Here is a 20,052-nt window from a genome sequence, read left to right on the forward strand (position 1 = left end):
GGCATTTATCATGTACTCCAGGCCTGCCTCCGACTGGTGGCAGAATGGCAGGTGTGTGTCACCTTGCGCTTTGGGCCTAAAACAATTGACAGGAGCTGGAGAGAGGGCTCAGGAGCACTTGCTTTGTGGTCACAAAGCTGAAGCTCAATCCCAGCACTCATGTACAAGCCAAGGGTGGCACCGCCAAGGTCTGTAACCCTGGCACGGAGACAGGTGATGTGGAGATCAGAGGACTTCGGGCATGCTGGCTGCCAGCTTAGATAACAAACAGGAACTCCAGGGCAGCAGAGAAGGCTCAGCTGTTACAGGCCTAGTCAGGAAACCAAAAACAAAGTCCGGGCTCCACAGGAGGCCCTGCCTCAAAGTGAGAAGGCTGAAAGTGATACCTTCCTTTGGCCACAAAGACTTAACATTACATGTGTGCATACATCACATACATACACATACATGAAACTACTTAAAATATTTTAAACTTTTAAAGGCCAAGTGGAAAAAAACCAAGGATTTTATGCAGCTAATTATAGTATGAACAGTTCCATAAACTCTGTATTGATAAATACAAACGATTGCTAATTAAACCTGGCGATTCAGCATTACCACTTCTTAAAATGAAGTAGTTTTATCAGGTGAAAACATGTCACTAATTATGATTCAAAGAAAATGTTTCCTAAGAGCAAAAGTAATTTTAAGGTCAGGGAGGTGATTCATTCATTCATGCCTATAATCCTAGTACTCAAGAGACTGAGACAGGAGGATTGCGGTGTGTGGCCATCCTAGAGTACTTAAGAGAGTAAGAGACCAGCTGGGTCACATGTCATGATCCTGTCTCAAAAAAAAAAAAAACAAGAAAAGGAATGCCAACAAAATGGCTCAGTGAGCAAAGAAGCTTGCTGAGAAAGCATGGCCACCTAAGTTTAACCCCTAGATCCCACCCACGTGAACAGGGAAAGCATTGACACACACACACACACACACACACACACACACACACACACACGCACGTTTAAGAACCAGAATTTCGATCCCGGAGCACATCTTAGAACAGGTGAGCATGGTGGCCTGCCAGCAATTCCAACGCGCTGGAGGTGGTCAGAAGATCCCAGGGTAAACTGGCTAGTCAGACTAGCTGGAATCGATGAGCTCTGCATTCGGCAAGCAATCCTGCCTCAGTAAACAGGGCTCAAAGGAAACATTCAACATCATCTTCTGGCCTCCACGTGTACCCGCACATGTGTGCCCATGTACACAGGAACACGAATACACATATGCTCACCACACACATACAAAGAAAAAAATGATTCCACATCTTGAACTGTAACGAGATTGTTCTTTCTTTCAAGACAGGGGCTCGCGCAGTTCAGGCTCAAAGTCGCCCTGTAGCTGAAGGTGATCTTGAACTCCTGATGCACTTCCAGGACGCTGGGTTACAGGTGAGTACACCTCCCGCCCCCATCCGTGTTGACGCAGTAGCTACACCAGCACCCTACAGCTAAGCTACATGGCCAGCACTATCATCTTTATTAGCATGTATTAATTACGCACAGTGATGGGCACATTGTGACCTTTTCATTCCTGGATATATGTGGATCCTATTCAACCGCATCCCTTCCTTTGTCCCCCTCCCCCTCCTCTCTCACTATCTGCTCTTCTCTTCCCAACCAGTCCCCGCTCTGACTCTCATGGCCCTTTTTGGGGGGAGGTGTGAGGCCTGATGAGTTTATTTTAGCGTTGCTTACAGAGGCATGGGTGAGCGGTTACTCACGGGGGCATACACAACTTCTGCATTTCACTTTTGAAACAGTTTTACATTCGAAAATAAACCACCACGCACCTACTGTTAATCGGTGGACACAAAAGGCTGAGAGTGTCTCCTGCTTGAAAGAAAAGTTTCCAGTTCCCTTAGACTCTTCTTATCGGCCCCTATTACATGGAAAGGGGGTCAACTCCAAGGAGGAGTTTGGGAGATGGCGGGAGGAGACTGAGAGATGGCTCAGAGATTAGAAGTAACGTGGAGTCAGTTAAAGGTTCTTGACCCTGCGCTGTCAGCGGTAGGCTAGACATAAAACAAACAGGAAGCCTCCAAAGTACCAGAGCAATGAGACATAAACCAGCCAGCCATCAGTGGACAATCACGGGAGGGAAATGGCCGCTAAGGGGCTGATGAGGACATGTAGCCGCATTTGGCATGTTTCCACGTAGATACATAATTCTATTTTATAGTCTTCTTTGCATTCACATCACTATGTTCAGCCCTAGGACCAAAACAAACAAGCAAGAAGAATGTGGGGGGTGGGGAGGATTAGTTTAGAGCACTGCCGATCTTCCAGAAGCTGTGGGCTCAGTTCCCAGCACCCACACCAGGCCGCTCATTCTCTTCTGCGACTCCAGCTCCAGGGCTTCAGCACGGATGCACACACCTACATGTAATTAAAAACAATGATTAAAATATTCACAAATTGGGGGGGAGATCCTTAATCATGAAGCTAAACAGAATCTTTGGTTCTGTGGGACAAGGCCTTACGTAGCCCAAGTTGGCCTCACATTCATTATGCAGCTTCCGGCTCTCCAGTCTCCGCCTCCTTTATGCCTAAGCAGGCAGGCAGGCTGTGTGCATGGCGGGCCGGCTCTGAAGATAAGCCTGCAGCGAGTGTACCGCAACTTCAGCAAAGGCTAATTTCCACCATTATTTAGTATTCAGAAACAGTGCTGGGGTAGTTCTCCTGAGACCTTCAGATCTCACATTATTTACTCTAGCCAAAGAGCGGAAATAACCCTCCGGGTAAATGAATGAACAAAGTGTGTTACATAATATAACGCACTATCATTTAACCTTAAAAGGGTTAAAGCACACCTGACTTGTGCCACCGATTGGGCACAAGTGGAGTGTGAAGACATTATGCTAAACGAAATGAACCTGTCACAGAATAACCAACTGCTGTATACCTCTTTATTTGAGGTCCTAAGAGGAGGCACATTTGCAGAAACCGAAAGCAGAATGGCCACTGTAGAGATTAGACAAGGCAGGGATGGGAGATATTAAAAAACAAACAAACAAACAAACTAACTAACAAAAAACAGGATCAGAGTTTCAGTTTTGCAAAATGGAAAGCTCCTTTGAGGCAGTGGAGTTCCTGGAGATGGTGGAGTTGGTTTCACAATGAGATGAAGCGCTTCATACAGCTGAGCCACACACGTCAAAACAGGAGAGAAAAAGGAGAGATGCCAGCATCCCCGGATGCAGCTCCCTGGTGAAGCCATTGCAGGGGAGGCCATTGCATGTCCAAGGCCCACAGTATGATCCCCAGTACCGCAAAACAAGGCAAAGCCAAAGATGAACACGAGTTGCTTAATCTGCTCCCACAAATGAAATTCACAAACAGGACATGGTGGCGCAGTCTTGCATGCCATCCCTCAGAAGGCAGAGGCAGGTGGAGCAGGAGCTCACCTCCTGCCACATAACACGTTTAAAGCCAGCCTGGGCTACAGGAATCTCTGGGTGGTGGTTTGGATGAGAATGGCCTGAATAGGCTCATATTTTCCAGCTAAGGGCTCATGGGGGGAAGGTGCACAAGCCTGGAGACCTGAGTTCCATCCCTGGAACCCAGTAAGGCCCGGACAAGAAGACCGACTCTTGGAAATTGTTCTGATTCCCGTAAGCATACTGGGGCAGCTGGGCTCACATACACATACATAATGTGCACGCTAATGAAAAAAAAAAAAAAAAAAAAACATAAAAAGTAAAATACCCCTTGGCTGGCCGTGAAAGTGCAGACAATCCCAGTAATAATTTACAGATGTTGTGCCACCGGCGCGTTGTAGGGTAGATAGGGCAGGGTATATTCAGCCCTACCACTTCTGTTTATTTCAAGTTGATTTTGTTTTTGAGGCAAGCTCATGCTGGCCCCAGTCTTGCTAAGGGTGGTCTTGAACTCCTGATCCTCCTGCCTCTACCTCCCCACTGCTGGAATTACAGGCAATATACTCCCTGGTCCAGAGAGCAGTCTCTCTGAAAAGAAATCCTAAGAGACTACAGTCCATACTATTGTTTAGTAACACAGGATAAAGCCTCTCTCTCTACCTTTTTCTTTGTGCAAACACCGAAGCAGTTCAGTTTAAGTTGATGAAAGATCAATAAAATAAAAATTAGTCAAAAAAAATCTCGTGGGCTTGGGAATGTAACTCAGTTTGGAAAGCACTCGCCTTGATTTTGGGGGTGGGGGCGACCTTGCCTTCCACCCATAGCATTGACTGGGGTGGAGGTACTTAAATGCTCAGGAGTTAAAGGCAGAAGGATCAAAAGTTCAAGGTCATCTTCAGTAGATCCATGGGACCAATTTTTAAAAAAAATATTTACTTATAAAAATATTTATTTATTAATTTACACATCATTCTGTCTACATTTGTGCCTGCAAGCCAGAGGAGGGCACCAGATCTCACTATGGATGGTTGTGAGCCACCGTGCGGTTGCTGGGAATTGAACTCAGAATCTCTGGAAGAACAGCCAGTGTTCTTAACCTCTGAGCCATCTTTTTTTTTTTTTTTTTAATTGGACCAATTCTTAAAAAACAAGTAAAAAGCAGTTTCAGTTACCTACAGTGATGGGCTACAGCACACATTATAAGAAATATATTGGCCAAGCATGGTGTCATACGCCTTTAATCCCAGCCCTCTGGGAGGCAGAGGCAGGCAGATCTCTGTGAGTTAAGGGCCCAAACAGCCAAGGTTATACAGAGAAACCCTGTCTTGTAAAACATACATATAAACAAACCACTCTTTTGGACTTGGCCTGCCCATAATCATACATACATGTTTGGATATGTATTTTCTAGCTGTTGCAATCCAACATGATTTAATGATTAACTCTGCATCAGTACATGGCCATCATTGCTGGCCAACAAATGAGTCCATCAGAAACTTACTGTGGTGTACACTTGTAGGCTGAGGCAGGAAGATGGAGTCTAAGGACAGCCTGGACTAAGTAAGTTCAAGGGTAGCCTGGGTTACATAATGAGACCCTGTCTCAAAAACATTAGAAGGAAAGAGAGAAAGAAAGAGTTAACAGCCTTTTCTTCTTTTGTGAAGAAACTGTCATGGCGGGATACTCCATGAGAATGCTCAGTGTCTTATGATCGTCACACCTCATTCTGCAACATCCTATTGGTTGCATAAGTCAGTCACATTTGGTGTGGGAGACGATGGGAAGCGTCAGGGTCACCAAAGGCCAGTTTATAGGCTGTCTACTACAATATCCGAGGAAGAATAATGAATCAACAGAAAACGCAGTTGTTTTTTTTTTTCATTTTTGTTCTTTTTGGTTTTTGGTTTTTTGAGATGGGGTTTCTCTGTGTAATAACCCTGACTTTCCTGGACTCTGTAGACCAGGCTGGGCTTGAACACACAGAGATCCGTCTACCTCTTCCTCCTGGGTGCTAGGATTAAAGACATTCAGAACCACGCCCTGTCAGAGTGTTTTAAGAGACCTTTGTCCCAGTCTAGTCACATAGATTAGCGATGATTCAATTATGAGAAGGGATTACACAAGATAACTTAAGCCTGGAAGGGAGTCACCTTGGCATCGGTTTCTCTCTCATATCTTTGGAATGATTTTAAGCAATTCCACAGGGGCTGGGAACCTACCTGTGAACAAGGCTCTAACTTTTACATTGGTCCAATGTATCTCCTTATCTACATCTTCACCCTACGTAGATGCACACCCTATGTACATGGTTACTCCCAGTTCAAAGTTTATTTCCTCTTAGTATATATAATTAAGTGTCTAACTTGAACATCCAAAGCCGCATTTAATAATTGGAGCTCTCAGTGGTTAAGGTTTTAAAACTACACATTGAGTTTAATATAGGTTAGCACCCGCTTGCTTTTTACTGAGTCTCAGTGGACTGTCTTTCAAGGAATTTCTCTAGGGCCAAGCATAGTGGTACACACCTGTAGTCCCAGCGACTTGGGGAGTGAGGAATGAGAAGCATTTGCTCCCATCAGCTTAAGATCACAGCAGGTAATACGAGAAGCCCTGGGCCTATCAGTTCCAGATGGCAGCAGTAGATAATACTGACAGACCTCTAATAAGAAAAACAATTTTACGGCATGGTGGCACATGCCTTTGATCCCAGCACTTGGGAGGGAAAAGCAATCGGATCTGAGTTAGAGGTCAATCTGGTCTACAAGTTCTAAGACATCCAGGACAAAAACAAAAACAAAAAGAAAACCAGCCGGGCGAGGTAGGGCACGCCTGTGATCCCAGCACTCGAGGAGGCAGAGGCGGGGTGGATCTCTGAGTTTGAGCCCAGCCTGGTGTACAAAGCAGAGTCCAGGACAGCAAAGGCTACACAGAGTAACTCTCTCTCTCTCTCAAAAACAAAAAAACAAAACAAAACAACCAACCATTTTGTCCTGTCATTTAAGAACCAGTAAAGCTTTTCACAGTATCATTTCCCCAGTCTGTAGTTTTTCCTGATACTGGTAATTTGTGACTACTCTTTTTTTTTTTTTTACTGAGCATTTTAGCTGTGTTCATCTCTTTTACTAACCTCATAAGGGCATCTTTGGAGACAGGCCCAGTAGCGCATACCTGTAATGCCAGCACTCAGGGAGGCAGAGGCAGGCGGATCTCTGAGTCTGAGACTAGCCTGGTCTACAAAGTGAGTACACAACAGCCAAGGCTACACAGAGAGACCCTAGTAACTACGGGATGCAGTGGCCGATGCAATACCACCACCTGGCCGAGGCTGATCTTGAAAGCCAGAAATAACCTTGAACTTCTGACCCTCCTTTTCCAGGGTGCTGAATAACAGGTCTGCTTTACCAGTTGGTGACTGCGAATCCAGGGCACGCTAGACATACTACCTAGCACACTCCCTGCTGTATGTGTGTGCAGAGACCAGAATGTCCTCCTCCAGCTCTCCCTCTGAAGCAGGGTTTCTTCCTGAACCTGAGACAGCATCTTAGCTAGGCTGGAAGCCAGCAGGCCCCTGGGAGCACGTGATGGCTGTGCCCTCCCCCACGGCCAGGCTTGTAGGTATTTGCAGGAACACAGGTATAACAGCTTGTTATATGGGTACCAGGATCGGAACCCCCAGTCCTCATGACCGTTCAAAGCACTCTTAACTACTGATTTTTATTTAATTCATTTTTTGAGACCGGGTCTCACTATTTGGCCCTAGCTAGCCTTGAACTCTGCCTCCCAAGTGCTAGGACCAAAGGTGTGCGAAATCATGCCCAGCCTTAATTTTTTTCTTTTTTCTTTTCTTTTTTGTTTTTTTGAGATAGGTTTTCTCTGTGTAGCCTTGGCTGTCTGAGAACTCACTCTGAAGACCAGGCTGGCTTTGAACTCCTAGAGATCTACCTGTCTCTGTGCTGATATTACAGGCATGCAGCACCACAGCCTGGTTCTCAACTTTAAAATTTGATATTTACTATTTGCTTTCTTTTGCTTATTCAGGGATTTAATTTTATTTTCCCAATTTCTAAAAATACAAACTGAGGTCATTTGTCTTGGACATCCCCACCCCCTCCCATAAATTTAGGGTCACAGCTAGGTGTGGTTGCTCACATTAGTGACGTGCAGGTCTCAGGAGGGACTGGTACACAGGACTCTCTGCACTCCTGAATGAACAAATGCTCAGTTGTTCCATTCGTCAAAGATTCATTTAAGGCTGAATCTTTATATCCTGACAGAGAACTAATGTCTTAGAAAAAGCAACTGGTAAATGTGCAAAAATTCCACAGACAAAAAAAAAAAAAAAAAAAAAAAAAGAATCAAGAAACCAGAAGGAGCCAGGTGAGGCAGGGCACACCTGTAATCCTAGCACTCAGGAAGGCAGAGGAAGGTAGATCTCTGTGAATTCGAAGCCAGCCAGAGCCCAGCCAGGTCTAAGAAGCAGTCCAGGACACCAGAAGGAAATGAATGGTAAACAAATCATTACATGGACCAGAGAATGGCTCAGCAATGATGAGCATTTGCTGCTCTTGCATAAGACCCAGGCTTGACTCCCAGCATCTACATAGCAGTTTCCACAGTCTGTAGTCTGTTACTACAGGGGGGGTCTAATGCCCTCTTCTGGCCTCTCCAAGCTCTCTCACAAATGTGGTGCACACAAACTCACATAGGCATATACACATACAATTAACAAATAAATCTTAAAGAAAAAAAAATAAAAACAAAGAAACAAACACAAAAACTGAAACATCATTTTGATGTACTGTATTAGATTTTATGTATTCAGGATAGGAAAATCAGAATTTCCTGAATACAAACATAAAAATAGAGCACAGAGAGCTACACTTACAATAACAATGTGTAAAATCTCACATAATAAACACAGCCAAAAGAGCACGAGAAACTTCCTGATATTCTGCTGCAGAATCTTCAGAGCCTGTCCCAAACACGCCTTAACATAGACCCACATAAAGCATTCATTTCATAGGCAGAAAAAAAAAAATGACCTTTATCTCTGAAACAAATTTTCTGGTTTTCAGCTTTGATTATATGCTACAGATATATTTCAAATATAAAAAAAAGTCAACAACAAAAGCTGAGCCCAGTGCCACATATCTTTAATTCCAGCACTTGAAGAAGCAGAGGCAGGCACTTCTCGGTGAAATCAAGGCCAGCCTGCTCTACACAGCAAGTTCCAGGCCAGCCAGACCTACAAAGTGAGACCCCCATCTTTAAAAAAAGTAAAACAGCAAAAACCCAATATTCATTCCTAAAATAAACATCTTTATATATAGTCTTTTATTAACATCCTACACAATGGTGAATACTTACAAAGTTCTGGATTCTAACAAGTCTGACCAGATATAAGCTGCTTGCATGAGCATGTTTTCAGTCCCTCTGTGAGTCACAAATGCTTTTGGTCCATTGGCCCTGTGTACAGAGAGCTCTACTTTTTTTTCCTCTTCTTTGGCAGCTCATCATCAGAACTGCTCTCTGTGCTGCTGCTGCTGCTGCTGCTGCTGCTGGAGGAGGAGGAGCTGGAGTCCGAAGAGGAGGAGGAGGAGGAGGAAGCTGAAGAGGAGGAGCTAGAGGTGCTGTCATCTGAGTCACTGTCCTCTGAGGAGGATGAGGCAGATGTCTCACTCTCGGATGAAGACTCACTGGCCGAACTGTCACTGCTAGAGGTACTGGAACTTGTGACACTCTTAGACCTATAAAGTTATACAGAGTGGACACACATGGGAAGCTGACATTCAACACAGCACTTAAGGACACTCCTGCTGAGCTCCTGCACACAGCCCTAGGCCCAATGTTTGGGACTACCTAACTGCTGAAACACATGCCTCCTTACTTTACAAGCTCTCCCTCATTTCAGCAACTCTCTCAGAGTTCATAGGTATACCTCCCATACTATGTCATACTGAGCATGCTGCCATCTGCCGGTAATCAGGAGTTCAAGGTCACCCTCAGCAACACAGTAAAGTCAAGGCTAGTCTACTGCTGTAACCCCAGCATTGGAGACGCTGAAGCAGGAGCATCACCAAGAATCTGAGGCCAGCCTGACCTACAGAGTGAGATCTAGTCTCAGGAAAACAAAACAAAGGCTAAGGAGAAGGCTCAGCATTTAGAAGCCTTATTGTTCTGTCAGAGGACTGTCATAGAAGTCAGATCCTGGTACCCATATCCGGCAGCTCAGAAACACTACACACAAGTAAATAAAAGCAAAACCAAAGCCAATAAAAGAACCCAAACAAGCCAGGCAGATCTCTGAGATTGAGGCCAGCCTGGTCTACAGTCAATTCCAGGTCAGCCAGTGCTATGCCTGGACTTAACAGAAACATTTTATTTTCATTTCTGTGTCTGTTTATGTGGTGCTTGTACGTACACAAGTACACGCCAGGATGTGGATATGTATGTTTGTGAATGGAGACCGGAGCTCAACATCAGGAGTTCTCTCAGGGAGAGGTTCTCTCATTGCGCCTGGAGCTCCCTGACTCACCTCGGTTGGATGCTCAGTGATTCACTGGGATCCTCCCCTCTTACCTCCCCAGGGCCAGGACTTCAGGAACCCCTGCTTCACCTAGCTTTTTACATATGTGCATGGCAAGCACTTTACTAACTAGACCATTTTTAACAAAATTTAACAAGATTTTATTGTTAGGACAGGAGAAGGTAGTTCGTATTTTCAGGTATAATAATTTTAGAATGTTGTAGAAAAAGGAAAGGGGAAAATGGAGCCAGTAAACTCCACAGAATAAGAAAAGATTAGACAATACGATGATAATTAAGGGTTGCAAACCAAGGCTTCACACCCACCCTCCCTCCCCCAGGGGGTGTCACGAAAAGCACACCTACCTCTTCTTCTTGGTTTTCCTTTCTACGTTGGTCTCTCCGATGCTAAAGGAGAAAGGGGAATAAAAGCTCCTATTAATAAGTGTGACTACACAACCTGCTAGCCTCGGAACTGTTCTGTTCATTATACTATCTCAAGGACACAGGATTTCTTGTTTCACTCAGAGCGCATGCTAGACTTAGTGCTTCAACAACACATTTTCTCTCTTGTACCATCAAAGCAAAGCCAGTTAGTAGTTAAGATGACTGAACACATACGTTTTTTTCCTTTATTTTAAGATTTATTTATTATGTATACAATGTTCAGTCTGTGTGTACCCCTACAGGCCAGAAGAGGGCACCAGATCTCATTATAGATGGTTGTGAGCCACCATATGGTTGCTGGGAATTGAACTCAGGACCTTTGGAAAGAAGAGCCAGTGCTCTTAACCTCTGAGCCATCTCTCTAGCCCCTGTTCCCTTTGTTTGTTTGTTTGTTTGTTTGTTTAGAACTTTACTTACTAAACAAGCATGGCAAAAAAAAAAAAATACAATAGCTGTAATCTGAGTTCCAAGAATTACACACAGCCATTTCATACTGCTACAAAAGCAGATTTAATTTCTGCACAGCTTCCAAAATTTTATATATATATATTATATAAAAACACACACACAAACTCCAAACTGCAAGACTGTGTTCCCTAACACCATAAAGAGCAGTCAAGTGTGAGCTACATTTCTGCCATTTGTACACTGATGAAGCTTTCAGACTGCAGGATCGCTGCTCCTATCATTAACACTTGGAGGTTCAAATCCAGGGCTGGGACCTGCTGGACAAGCACTCTATACCTCATAACTTTTCACTTTTTTCTTTTTTCAAATTAATTCTAAATAGAGACATTTCTTCTTTTTCTTCTTTGCTACTCGGTCTCATGTAGCCTAGGCTGGGCCTGAACTCCGCTATCAGCTGAGATGACGATGACCTCTTGACCCTTCTGCCTTCATTTATGCAGCGTCATGGATCGCACTCAGAGCCTTGTGCATGCTAGGCAAGCACTGTACAAACTGAGCTACATCTCAGCCCAAGTTCTACTCTGGGCCTGTGCTTTCAATATTTTCAAAATGAGTTTCTGTTCAAGGAAAGTAGGCTTGATCCTGCCACAGCCATGTTCACCACACACAGAACCACCACAGGCCCCCCTAACCAGTCTCATGAGAAATTCAGTTCAAAGCTGGCCAGAGCTCACATCACATCAGAGCTGTGTGCACTTCCATTTCCTTTGGTATAACAGACGGTGATTTATTAGCTGGGGGCAGGCACTGCCTTGTTCTGTGAGCAGCTACACTACAGAAAAGCCTTCAGTGGTGTATCAAATATTAGACTGTTCTTGGTGCCTAGAAATCATCACCTGGCAGAGCTGAATGATTAACTATTTCAGACAGGGTCTGACTACATAGTTCGGGCTAAAATGGATTTAGTTATGCAGACCAGGTGACCTGGAAATCATAGATATCTATCTGCTTCTGCCTCCTGAATGCTGAGATTAAAGGTGTGAGCTATCATATTGGCTGAGTAAATACTTGTTATAAGTTGGCAAAGTTTAATATTAACTCAGTTTCTAATTTTAATTTTTAGATACACTTCCGAGAAACATGACTAACCCAAAAAGACAAAGTTTTGATACAGAAAAGCCACACAATTATTATATATATATATATATACATACACACATATAAATACATACATATACAAAATATATGTTGTGCTGAAGGGAGTGTCGCTCATGCATGCTAAGCAAGCATTCCGCCACTTGGCTCCATCCTTAGCCTAACACGAAACACTTGTGTTTTTTTGTGTCTTTCTGCCTGCTGCTGCTTCACTTCTTGTTTTCCTCTTTCACTCCCATCCCACTATGGCTTTCTACTTTGATGCCTCATGTGCTTTATCTCATCTAGCTCAATCCTTTTAAAGCCTCTTTTGCTCACCTTCTAGTGTCCCAGTGTCTATACCTATTCATGCCCGCACTAACACACAAACATAAAAACTGGAAGCTAGGCTTCCTGAGAGAGAACAGTGTTCGTCTGAGTTTGGGTTATCTCACTTCCTATAACATCTTCCAGTGAATTCCCATCCATTTCCTGTGGATTTCCTGATTCCATCTTTACTGTGGCCATTCTGATGGGATAAGACTGAATATCCAACTAGTTTTTTCTGGACTGGCTTTGTAGACCAGGCTGGCCTCAAAATCACAATGATCTGCCTGCCTCTGCTTCCCTGAGTGCTGGGATTATACACCACGTCCACTCAGCTCAAATGCCTTTTGAATTTGCAGTTCCCTGATGGAACACTTAAAAAAAAATATTTATTAGCCATTTGTATTTTTTGTAACTATTAAATTCCTTAGTTCAAATTTTAAAATTGGGCTGTTTCCCTGTTTAATGTTTTTAGTTCTTTGTATACTCTAGCTATCAATACTTTGTCAAGGATGGCTGGCAAAGATCCTGACCAGTCTGTAGGCTGCTTTTTCTTCACTTGATTTAGTGCTTTTCTCTGCTATCCAAAAGATTCTTGATTTCATAAGGTGTTGTCATTTTGAGAGTGGGACTTTTTTTGAAAATAGGGTCTCACTACATAACACTGTCTGGCCTCAAATTCAGAGACCCATCTTCCTCTGCCTTCCAAGTGCTAGTACTGTGGGCTGAAGGGATGGCTCTGAGGTTAAAAGCACTGTCTGCTCTTCCAGAGGACCTGAGTTCAATTCCCAGCAACCACATGGAGATCTATAGAGATGTGGTGCTTTCTTCTGGTGTGAATATACAGACAGAATACATGCAGACAGAATAATGTATACATAATTAATAAACATCCATGTCTTAAAAAAAAAGAAGATGGGATCATTGTAAAAGTAACTTTTATTCACCTGTGGTAATAAAAGTCACCTGTCTCAGAGGCTTACTGACTCCATCTGGTAACCTAGGCCTAGTCCTGGAAGCTTCTAACCTCCATACAATCTAACCTATTCTTAGAATGTGTTCGCCTCTACTGTTGAATAAACTCACTCTTTCTAGTTTTTTTCTTTTTGTTTGTTTGTTTGAGACAGGGTTTCTCTGTGTAGCTTTGGCTGTCCTGGATCACTTTATAGACCAGGCTGGCCTCAAACTCAGAGATCCACCTGCCTCTGCCTCTCTGAGTGCTGGAATCATAGATGTGTGCCACCACACCCAGCATTTCTAGGCTTTTTTTTTTTTTTAACTTTGGCTGGCTGATTCAACTCAGCTGTTCTGGCTCAGTGCCTCTCCAAGTTAAGTGATTCCATCTGGTTTCTCTCAGTTTCTCACTGAATAGCTCTGCCTGGCCTCAAACTAACTCTAGTAATCTGCTCTAATCCTCTAACTCCTCATTTTCTGGTTTGTTCTGTCTTCATCTGTGTCAAATTTGTTAGCTCTTCCACCTGTCTTTGGAAAAAAACTGTTAAAAACTGTCCCTGAAAGCCAGGCGAAGGTGACACACACTAATTCCAGCAGTCAGAGGAAGGCAGATCTTTGTGAGTTAAGGCCAGCCTGTTCAACAAGAGTGAGTTCCAGGATACCCAGGAATACACAGAGAAAACCTGTCTTGAAGAAAAAACAAAGAAAAACAAAACAAATCTGCTTCTGAGCTGGGCAATGGTGGCACAAGCCTTTAATCCCAGCACTCAGCAGGCAGAAGAAGGTGGATCTCTGTGAGTTCAGGGCCAGCCAGGGTTACAAAGAGAAACAAAATAAAACAAAATTAAAATTTAACTCATATTTTTGTGTGTGTACATGCTCATATGTGTGAGCACACAAGTAGGTTAATAATAGCTACATTACAAGCAAGAGGTTTAAATATGCTGACACTGCTAAAGGGCATCCAGGGCCTGATACTTAGTAACCATTCATTAAAAATCAGCCATTACTACTTAAGCTGGATGTGGTGTGAACACCTGTAATCCCAGCACCCAGTTGACACAGGAGGACTGCAAATTTGAGAACAGCCAGAGCCACACAATGAGAAAGTCTCCAAAACTCAAAATAAACAAAAATATCCCCATAATCAAGTCTGTAAATATTTTTCTAAGTTCCTCTGGATACCACATGTAAGCCTACCTTTGCTGCAATAATCTGTTTTCTTTTTCTTTTAGAGCCTTTTTCAGCTCTGCTGTTCTTGAAGGCCTGTGTAGGTACTTTCTTTTCCCTTTGCATTCGTAAGTCCAATGTCCAAATTCCAAGCATTTCTGACATCTTACATGTTGCTTATTGGCTTCACTACAAAGAAAAAAGAGAATACAAGTCTTAGAAGTTTTGTATTGTGACACTTTCTGATTTGAAGGAGCAGAGAGTGTCAAGTGATGTTTGCTCTAATGGACACAAAAATAGCATAGTTAAGTGAATCAATGCACGCGACATGAGGTTCAGTGGATGGAGTAAAGTCTCGGCTCTTCTCAGCCCAGCATGTGCTTCATGCTTATAACCTTCCACTTTCCAGCTAAAATAGGACAGACCTGAGTTCAAAGCTAGCCTGTGCTATAAAGCGATAGACCGTGTCTCAACAAAGCAAAACAAACATATAAAAACAAAAATTTTAAGTTTTTCCATTCCAGTAATGATGTATTCAGTCCAACATTTTTAGCTCAGAATGCAAAGGATAAAGATTTTTATTTTACCTTATTTGTTGTAATACCATATTAGGGTCTCCTTCCCGAGTGTGAAGCGAGAGGCTCTGCCACTGAGCTAGACCCCTCACCCACTGAAACACTAAGTCTGGGGGATGGCTGGGTGGGTAAGGGTGCTTGTTGTAAGGCCAAAGATCTGAGTTGAATGCTGGGTCTGTGTGGCAGAAGGAGCAGAGAACTGACCCCAGCAAACTGTCCTCTGACCTCATTCCTACGTACTCGCGTGCGTGAACAGGCGCGAACATACACACACACACTATGTAATTTTGGTTGGTTGGTTTGGTTTTTTGAGACAGGGTTTCTTCTCTGTGTAACCCTGGCTGTCCTGGAAACTCACTCTGTAGACCAGGCTGGCCTCAAACTCACACTTGAAGAGACCCGCCTGCCTCTGCCTCCCAAGTGCTGGGATTAAAGAGTGCACCACCAAAGCCTGGCTTCTTCATGTACTTTTTTAACAGGGAGGCCTTGGAGCAGGGAAGTGGTGGTACACCCCTTTAATCCCAGCACTCGGGAGGCAGACAGGCCAGCCTGGTCTACATAGCCGTGTTCCAGGACAGTCAGGGCTACACAGAGAAATCCCGTCTAGAAAAAAATTCAAACTGAATTAAACTAAACAAAAAAGAGAGAGAACTGGGGCTAGAGAGATGGCTCAGTTGTTGAGAACTCACTGCTCCTGTGCTGGAACCAGGCTCAGCTCTCAGCACACATATACAACTGTGTGTCCAACGTTCTCTTCTAGACTCTGATGGCTCAAGGCACACACGTGCACACATGCATCTGTGTACGCAGGCAAAACACCCACACACATAAAATAAATCTCTTCTTCAAAAGGACGGGAAGCCAGGTGGTGGCGGTGGACACCTTTAATCCCAGCACCTGGAAGGCAGATGCAGGTGAATCTCTGCAGGTATGAGTACTAGGCCAGCCTGGTCTACAGAGTTTCAGAGGATGGCCAGGACTACACAGAAAACCCCCCATCTCAAAAAAAAAAAAGACAAATGGAAAGACAGAGAAAGAGAACAGAAGATAGCTCAGCAGTAAAGAACAATGACTCAGCCAGGTGTGGTGGCACATGCCTTTAATTCCAGCGCTTGGTAGGCAGGGGCAGGTGGATCTCTGTGAGTTTGAGCCCAGGACAGCCCTGTCTGGGGGAGGAGGTAGCACCAGCTGCTCTTGCAAAGGACCTGGTTTCAGTTCCCAGCAGCCACGTGGTGGCTCCCAGCACTGTGGCAGCAGTCCAGTCCAAGGCATTCCATCCTGTCCTCCGAGGGGGCCTGCAGGAATGTAGTACATAGACAATCTCAAGGAAAAAAATTATGTATTTATTATTTTGGTTTTTCAAGTCAGGGTTCCCTGGCTGTCCTGGAACTTGTATACTGGCCTCAAACTCACAGAGAACGAACAGCCTCTGCCTCCCAGAGTGCTAGTATTTTTTTTTTTTCAGAGTGCTGGTATTAAAGATGTGCTCCACCACTCCCAGCTAAGAATAATCTTTTTGTGATGGGAACGAGAACGTAATTTGTTTTTTAATTCATTAACTTCTGCCTTCTAGGCCAGACTGTACAACTATAGATAACAATAAATTTTTAGCATCCATTCAAAAATTAATTCTAATTTGAGAAATTAGTATTTCAGGCCAGGAAGTAAGACTTAAGTAAATACAGTGATAAAGAAAGCTGCCACCACGTAGTTGTGTTGAGCCTGCCTGCTTTGATGAACTACTCAAAGTACAACTTTTTCCTTTAAAATGTATTCGCTTTCTTTTATATGTATGACTGTTTGGTGCTCATATATGTCTGTACACCATGAGTGTGCCCAATGAGGATGGAAAAGGGCAACAGAGATCCTGGAACTCGAGTTAACAAACAGTTGTGAGCTAGCGCGTGGGTGCTGGGTATTGAACCTGGGTCCTATGGAAGAGCAGCCAGTGCTCTTAACTACTGAATGTCTCGCCAGCTCCCTCACCCCCCAGACCCCACCCAGGCTTACTTTTCTTCTTTTCATCTCTTTCCTTAGCCCACTCCCTGACACTTTGGGCTTCTTCACTCTTTATCTGAAGCTCCGCTCCATTGCCATGCGGCTGCTCATCTGTCAAGACGTTACTTACAGACCTCCATCCCTACCTCAAAAAGCACAGCTTTCTCTTTTTCCGGGCAGCTGTTGAGATGTACTGATTGCCTGTGCTGGGTTTTTAATTGTAAGCTTTAATAAAATAGTCCTTGAGCTTCCAAAATTATAAATAAATACATAACCTTGTGCCTACTGATGTGGGTACGATTCTTCTGCAATACAGATTGAACATTCCAAATACAAGCATTTGCAATCTGAATACTTCCAAAACTCTTTTTGAGAACCAAGGCACCACAAATAAAAAATTCTATTCCTGACTTGACGACAAGCTGCAGTTCAACACCAGGCACACCTAGAGCTGGAGAAATGGTCCAACAGAAAAGATCATTTGTTGCTCTTGCAAAGGAGCAATGGTTTGTCTCCCAGATTTTATATGGTGGTTTACAACCATCTATAACTCCAGTTCCAATGATCTGACACCCTCTGCTGACTCCCAGGGGCTTCCACCTGCTTCTGCCTCCTGAGGGCTGGGATTAAAAGCATACTCCACCACATCTGGCCCAACACTCCACTGTTTTTGTTTGTTTTCCAAGACAGGGTTTCTCTGTCAGCACTGGCTATCTTGAAACTCACTTGGTAGACCAGGATGACTCAGAGATCCTCCTGTCTCTACTTCCCAAGTGCTGGGATTAAACGTGTGAGAGCCACCATGACTGGCTAATAAACCATAGCTTAGGTGAGAAGCAAGGAAGTTAGAAACATGCAGGTATGAGATCCATAAACAGTATTCTCCTTTCAGTTTCACATAACTTTGACAGGTTTGAGAAACATGCCATGTCACATGGCCACACAGAGGGTGGGTTATAGCATCCCTAGAGGGTTTTGTTTTTAAGATGAGGTCTTATTATGTTGCCAAGGCGGGACTCAAATCCATAGGTTCAAGTATCCTGTCTCAGCCCCCTAAGTAGCTTACACCACTAAATGGGTAGTTATGAGTTGGTTTTTTGTTTTTGGAGACAAAGTCTCCCAATACAATCTTGGGTGGTCTGGAACTTGCTATGTACTCCAGGCTGGCCTTGAACTCAGTGATCCACCTACTTCTGCTTCCCCAGTGCTGTAACTAAAGGCATCTGCCACCACATCTGGTAGTTACTGGGGTTCAAGAGGAAAAAAAAAGAAACATTAAAATTATTTATTTAAATGGGGCATGATGGCATATGCCTCTAATCTCAGCACACAGGAGGCAGAGGCCAGCCTGGTCTACAGTCGGTCCAGGACAGCCAGGGCTACACAGAGAAACCCTGTCTCGAACCCTTCCTCCCTCCCTCCAAAAATAAAGAATAAAAAAATTCTAACAGCCTCAAAGCAATTATACCGCTGTCTATCTTTTCCCAAATCCCCTGGTGACTGCGTCCTTTTTATGGCGTTCAGCCTGTCTTCAAATGTCGCTCCTCCAGGGATGCATTTCTAGTCTAACTTGAAGCGGCCCTTTCCTCATCACAGTCTCTTACTTCCTACAAAGCTTAATTTTGTTTGTTTTGCTTTTCGAAACAGGGTTTCTCAATAAGAGCCCAGGCTGTACTGGAACTCTGAAGGCCAGGCTGGCCTCAAAGTCAAGAGATCCACCTGCCTCTGCCTCCAGAGTGCTGGGAGCATCACCTCCCAGGAACACCACTGTTCATGTCCTACAAAGCTTTTAAATCACCAGCTGTACTTGTTCAGAGTTATCAACAGGTTCCACAACTAGACTGTAAGCTGCGTGTCTTGAACACAACTGTCTTCACACTTGACACTCCCGCCCGGAGTTGTAGACTGAACTAAAAGAAATATTTACTGAAGGAGAGAACCGCAGGAAGTGAGGCAGTAGATAGGAAAAGAAAAGGCATTGCAGACCGGCTTGTTTCTAGGAAAAGCGGTAAGAAGGAGACGGAGAACGCAGCAGAGGGAAAAGTTTGGGTCCTCGGGAGGGAAGGTGTGGGCATGCTTCTAGGCTATCCTTGAAAACATATGGAACGGACAGAGGGAAATAAACCACCCAGCGACCAACTCTCGGATTCATTTCGGACTCTCTTCAGATCCCGCTCAGTCCCGCAGCCCGCGCCCGCTCACTACCAGCCGACCGGCGTCTGCACGCCGCAAGCCCTACCCGCAGACCGCTCCCCCCGCTCCCCCCGCCCCCCACCGGCCGATTCACTTACGCTAGTCTCCGAGCTATGAGCCGATGCATGGGAGTCGCCATCTTGGAACAGTCGGAACTCGATGCCACGCACGGGCTTTTGGGAAACTCCGAAGGGTAGGCGGGACCTTAAAGACCTCCGCGGCCCTGGGCGGGGCCAGACTGGCTCAAACCAACCGACGCGATTGGTGGCCGCTGGCTGGTGTGTTGCCTCTAATGTCTTGTGGTGGTCTGTGTGAGCAGGGCCTTGACCATCAAGCAGTATTCTCGAAGGAGGGATCTGTAGTCTATGGCGTGGAATTGTGTAATGTTCAAAACACCTGTACTTTAAGCGTGCTCGAGGCTGAAGCAGGAGAATTGCTGTGTCCAAAGGCCCACCTGGGAAAAAGTAAGCCCCCTAGCTCAGAAAACAAAAAAACAAAAAAGCCAGGCTTTGGTAGCCCAAACACCTTTAATCCTAACACTTTCTGTGACTTCAGGGCCAACTTTGTCTACAGAGTTCCAGGGAAGCCAGGGTTGCACACAGAAACCCTGTTTTGAAAAACAAACAAAAACTGACAAGAAATTACAGGTGTGCATCATCATGACTGGATCATTCTGGTTTTCGGTTTTTTGTTTGTTTTTTCTTTTTTACGAAGATCTGTTTGGACCAGCAAATGTCTCACTGTTATTCATTAGATTTTAATGTACATTGGTGTTCTGCCTGCATGTATGTCTGTGTGAGGGTGTCAGATCACCTAGAACTGGAATTACAGACAGTTGTGAACTTCCATGTGCTGGGAATTGAACCCAGGTCCTTTGGAAGAGCAAGCCAGTGCTCTGCTCTT

General features: G+C 44.4%; 1 protein-coding gene across 2 annotated transcripts; it reads right to left on the bottom strand.

Annotated features, from left to right (window-relative positions):
• Positions 1-1,559: 1,559 nt before the first annotated feature.
• On the bottom strand, positions 1,560-19,401 carry Zcchc10 (zinc finger CCHC-type containing 10). Of its 2 annotated transcripts, XR_009584451.1 has the most exons (5): positions 19,248-19,401; positions 14,414-14,572; positions 10,310-10,351; positions 8,786-9,165; positions 1,560-2,417 (listed from the first exon to the last, which is right to left on the bottom strand). XR_009584451.1 is itself a non-coding variant. In XM_021637345.2 (4 exons), the coding sequence occupies exons 1-4, from the start codon at positions 19,286-19,288 to the stop codon at positions 8,901-8,903; spliced, it is 507 nt and encodes a 168-aa protein (XP_021493020.1). In that variant the 5' UTR covers positions 19,289-19,401; the 3' UTR covers positions 8,204-8,900. The 2 variants fall into 2 exon arrangements, 1 of the variants encoding a protein (XP_021493020.1); XM_021637345.2 differs by lacking the exon at positions 1,560-2,417 and having other exon boundaries at positions 8,204-9,165.
• Between the last annotated feature and the right edge of the window lie 651 nt (positions 19,402-20,052).

The sequence above is a fragment of the Meriones unguiculatus genome, chromosome 11, assembly GCF_030254825.1.
Source record: "Meriones unguiculatus strain TT.TT164.6M chromosome 11, Bangor_MerUng_6.1, whole genome shotgun sequence".
In the NCBI taxonomy this organism is placed as follows: Eukaryota; Metazoa; Chordata; class Mammalia; order Rodentia; family Muridae; genus Meriones; species Meriones unguiculatus.

Excerpts from the sequence above, each read along its gene's own strand:
- Zcchc10 (XM_021637345.2), bottom strand. The coding sequence starts at position 19,288 with ATGGCGACTCCCATGCATCGGCTCATAGCTCGGAGACTAGC. Across the intron at positions 14,573-19,247 it reads CTCATAGCTCGGAGACTAGC|TGAAGCCAATAAGCAACATG; the intron begins GTAAGTGAATCG and ends TTTTCTTTGTAG. Across the intron at positions 10,352-14,413 it reads AACAGATTATTGCAGCAAAG|CATCGGAGAGACCAACGTAG; the intron begins GTAGGCTTACAT and ends TTTCTCCTTTAG.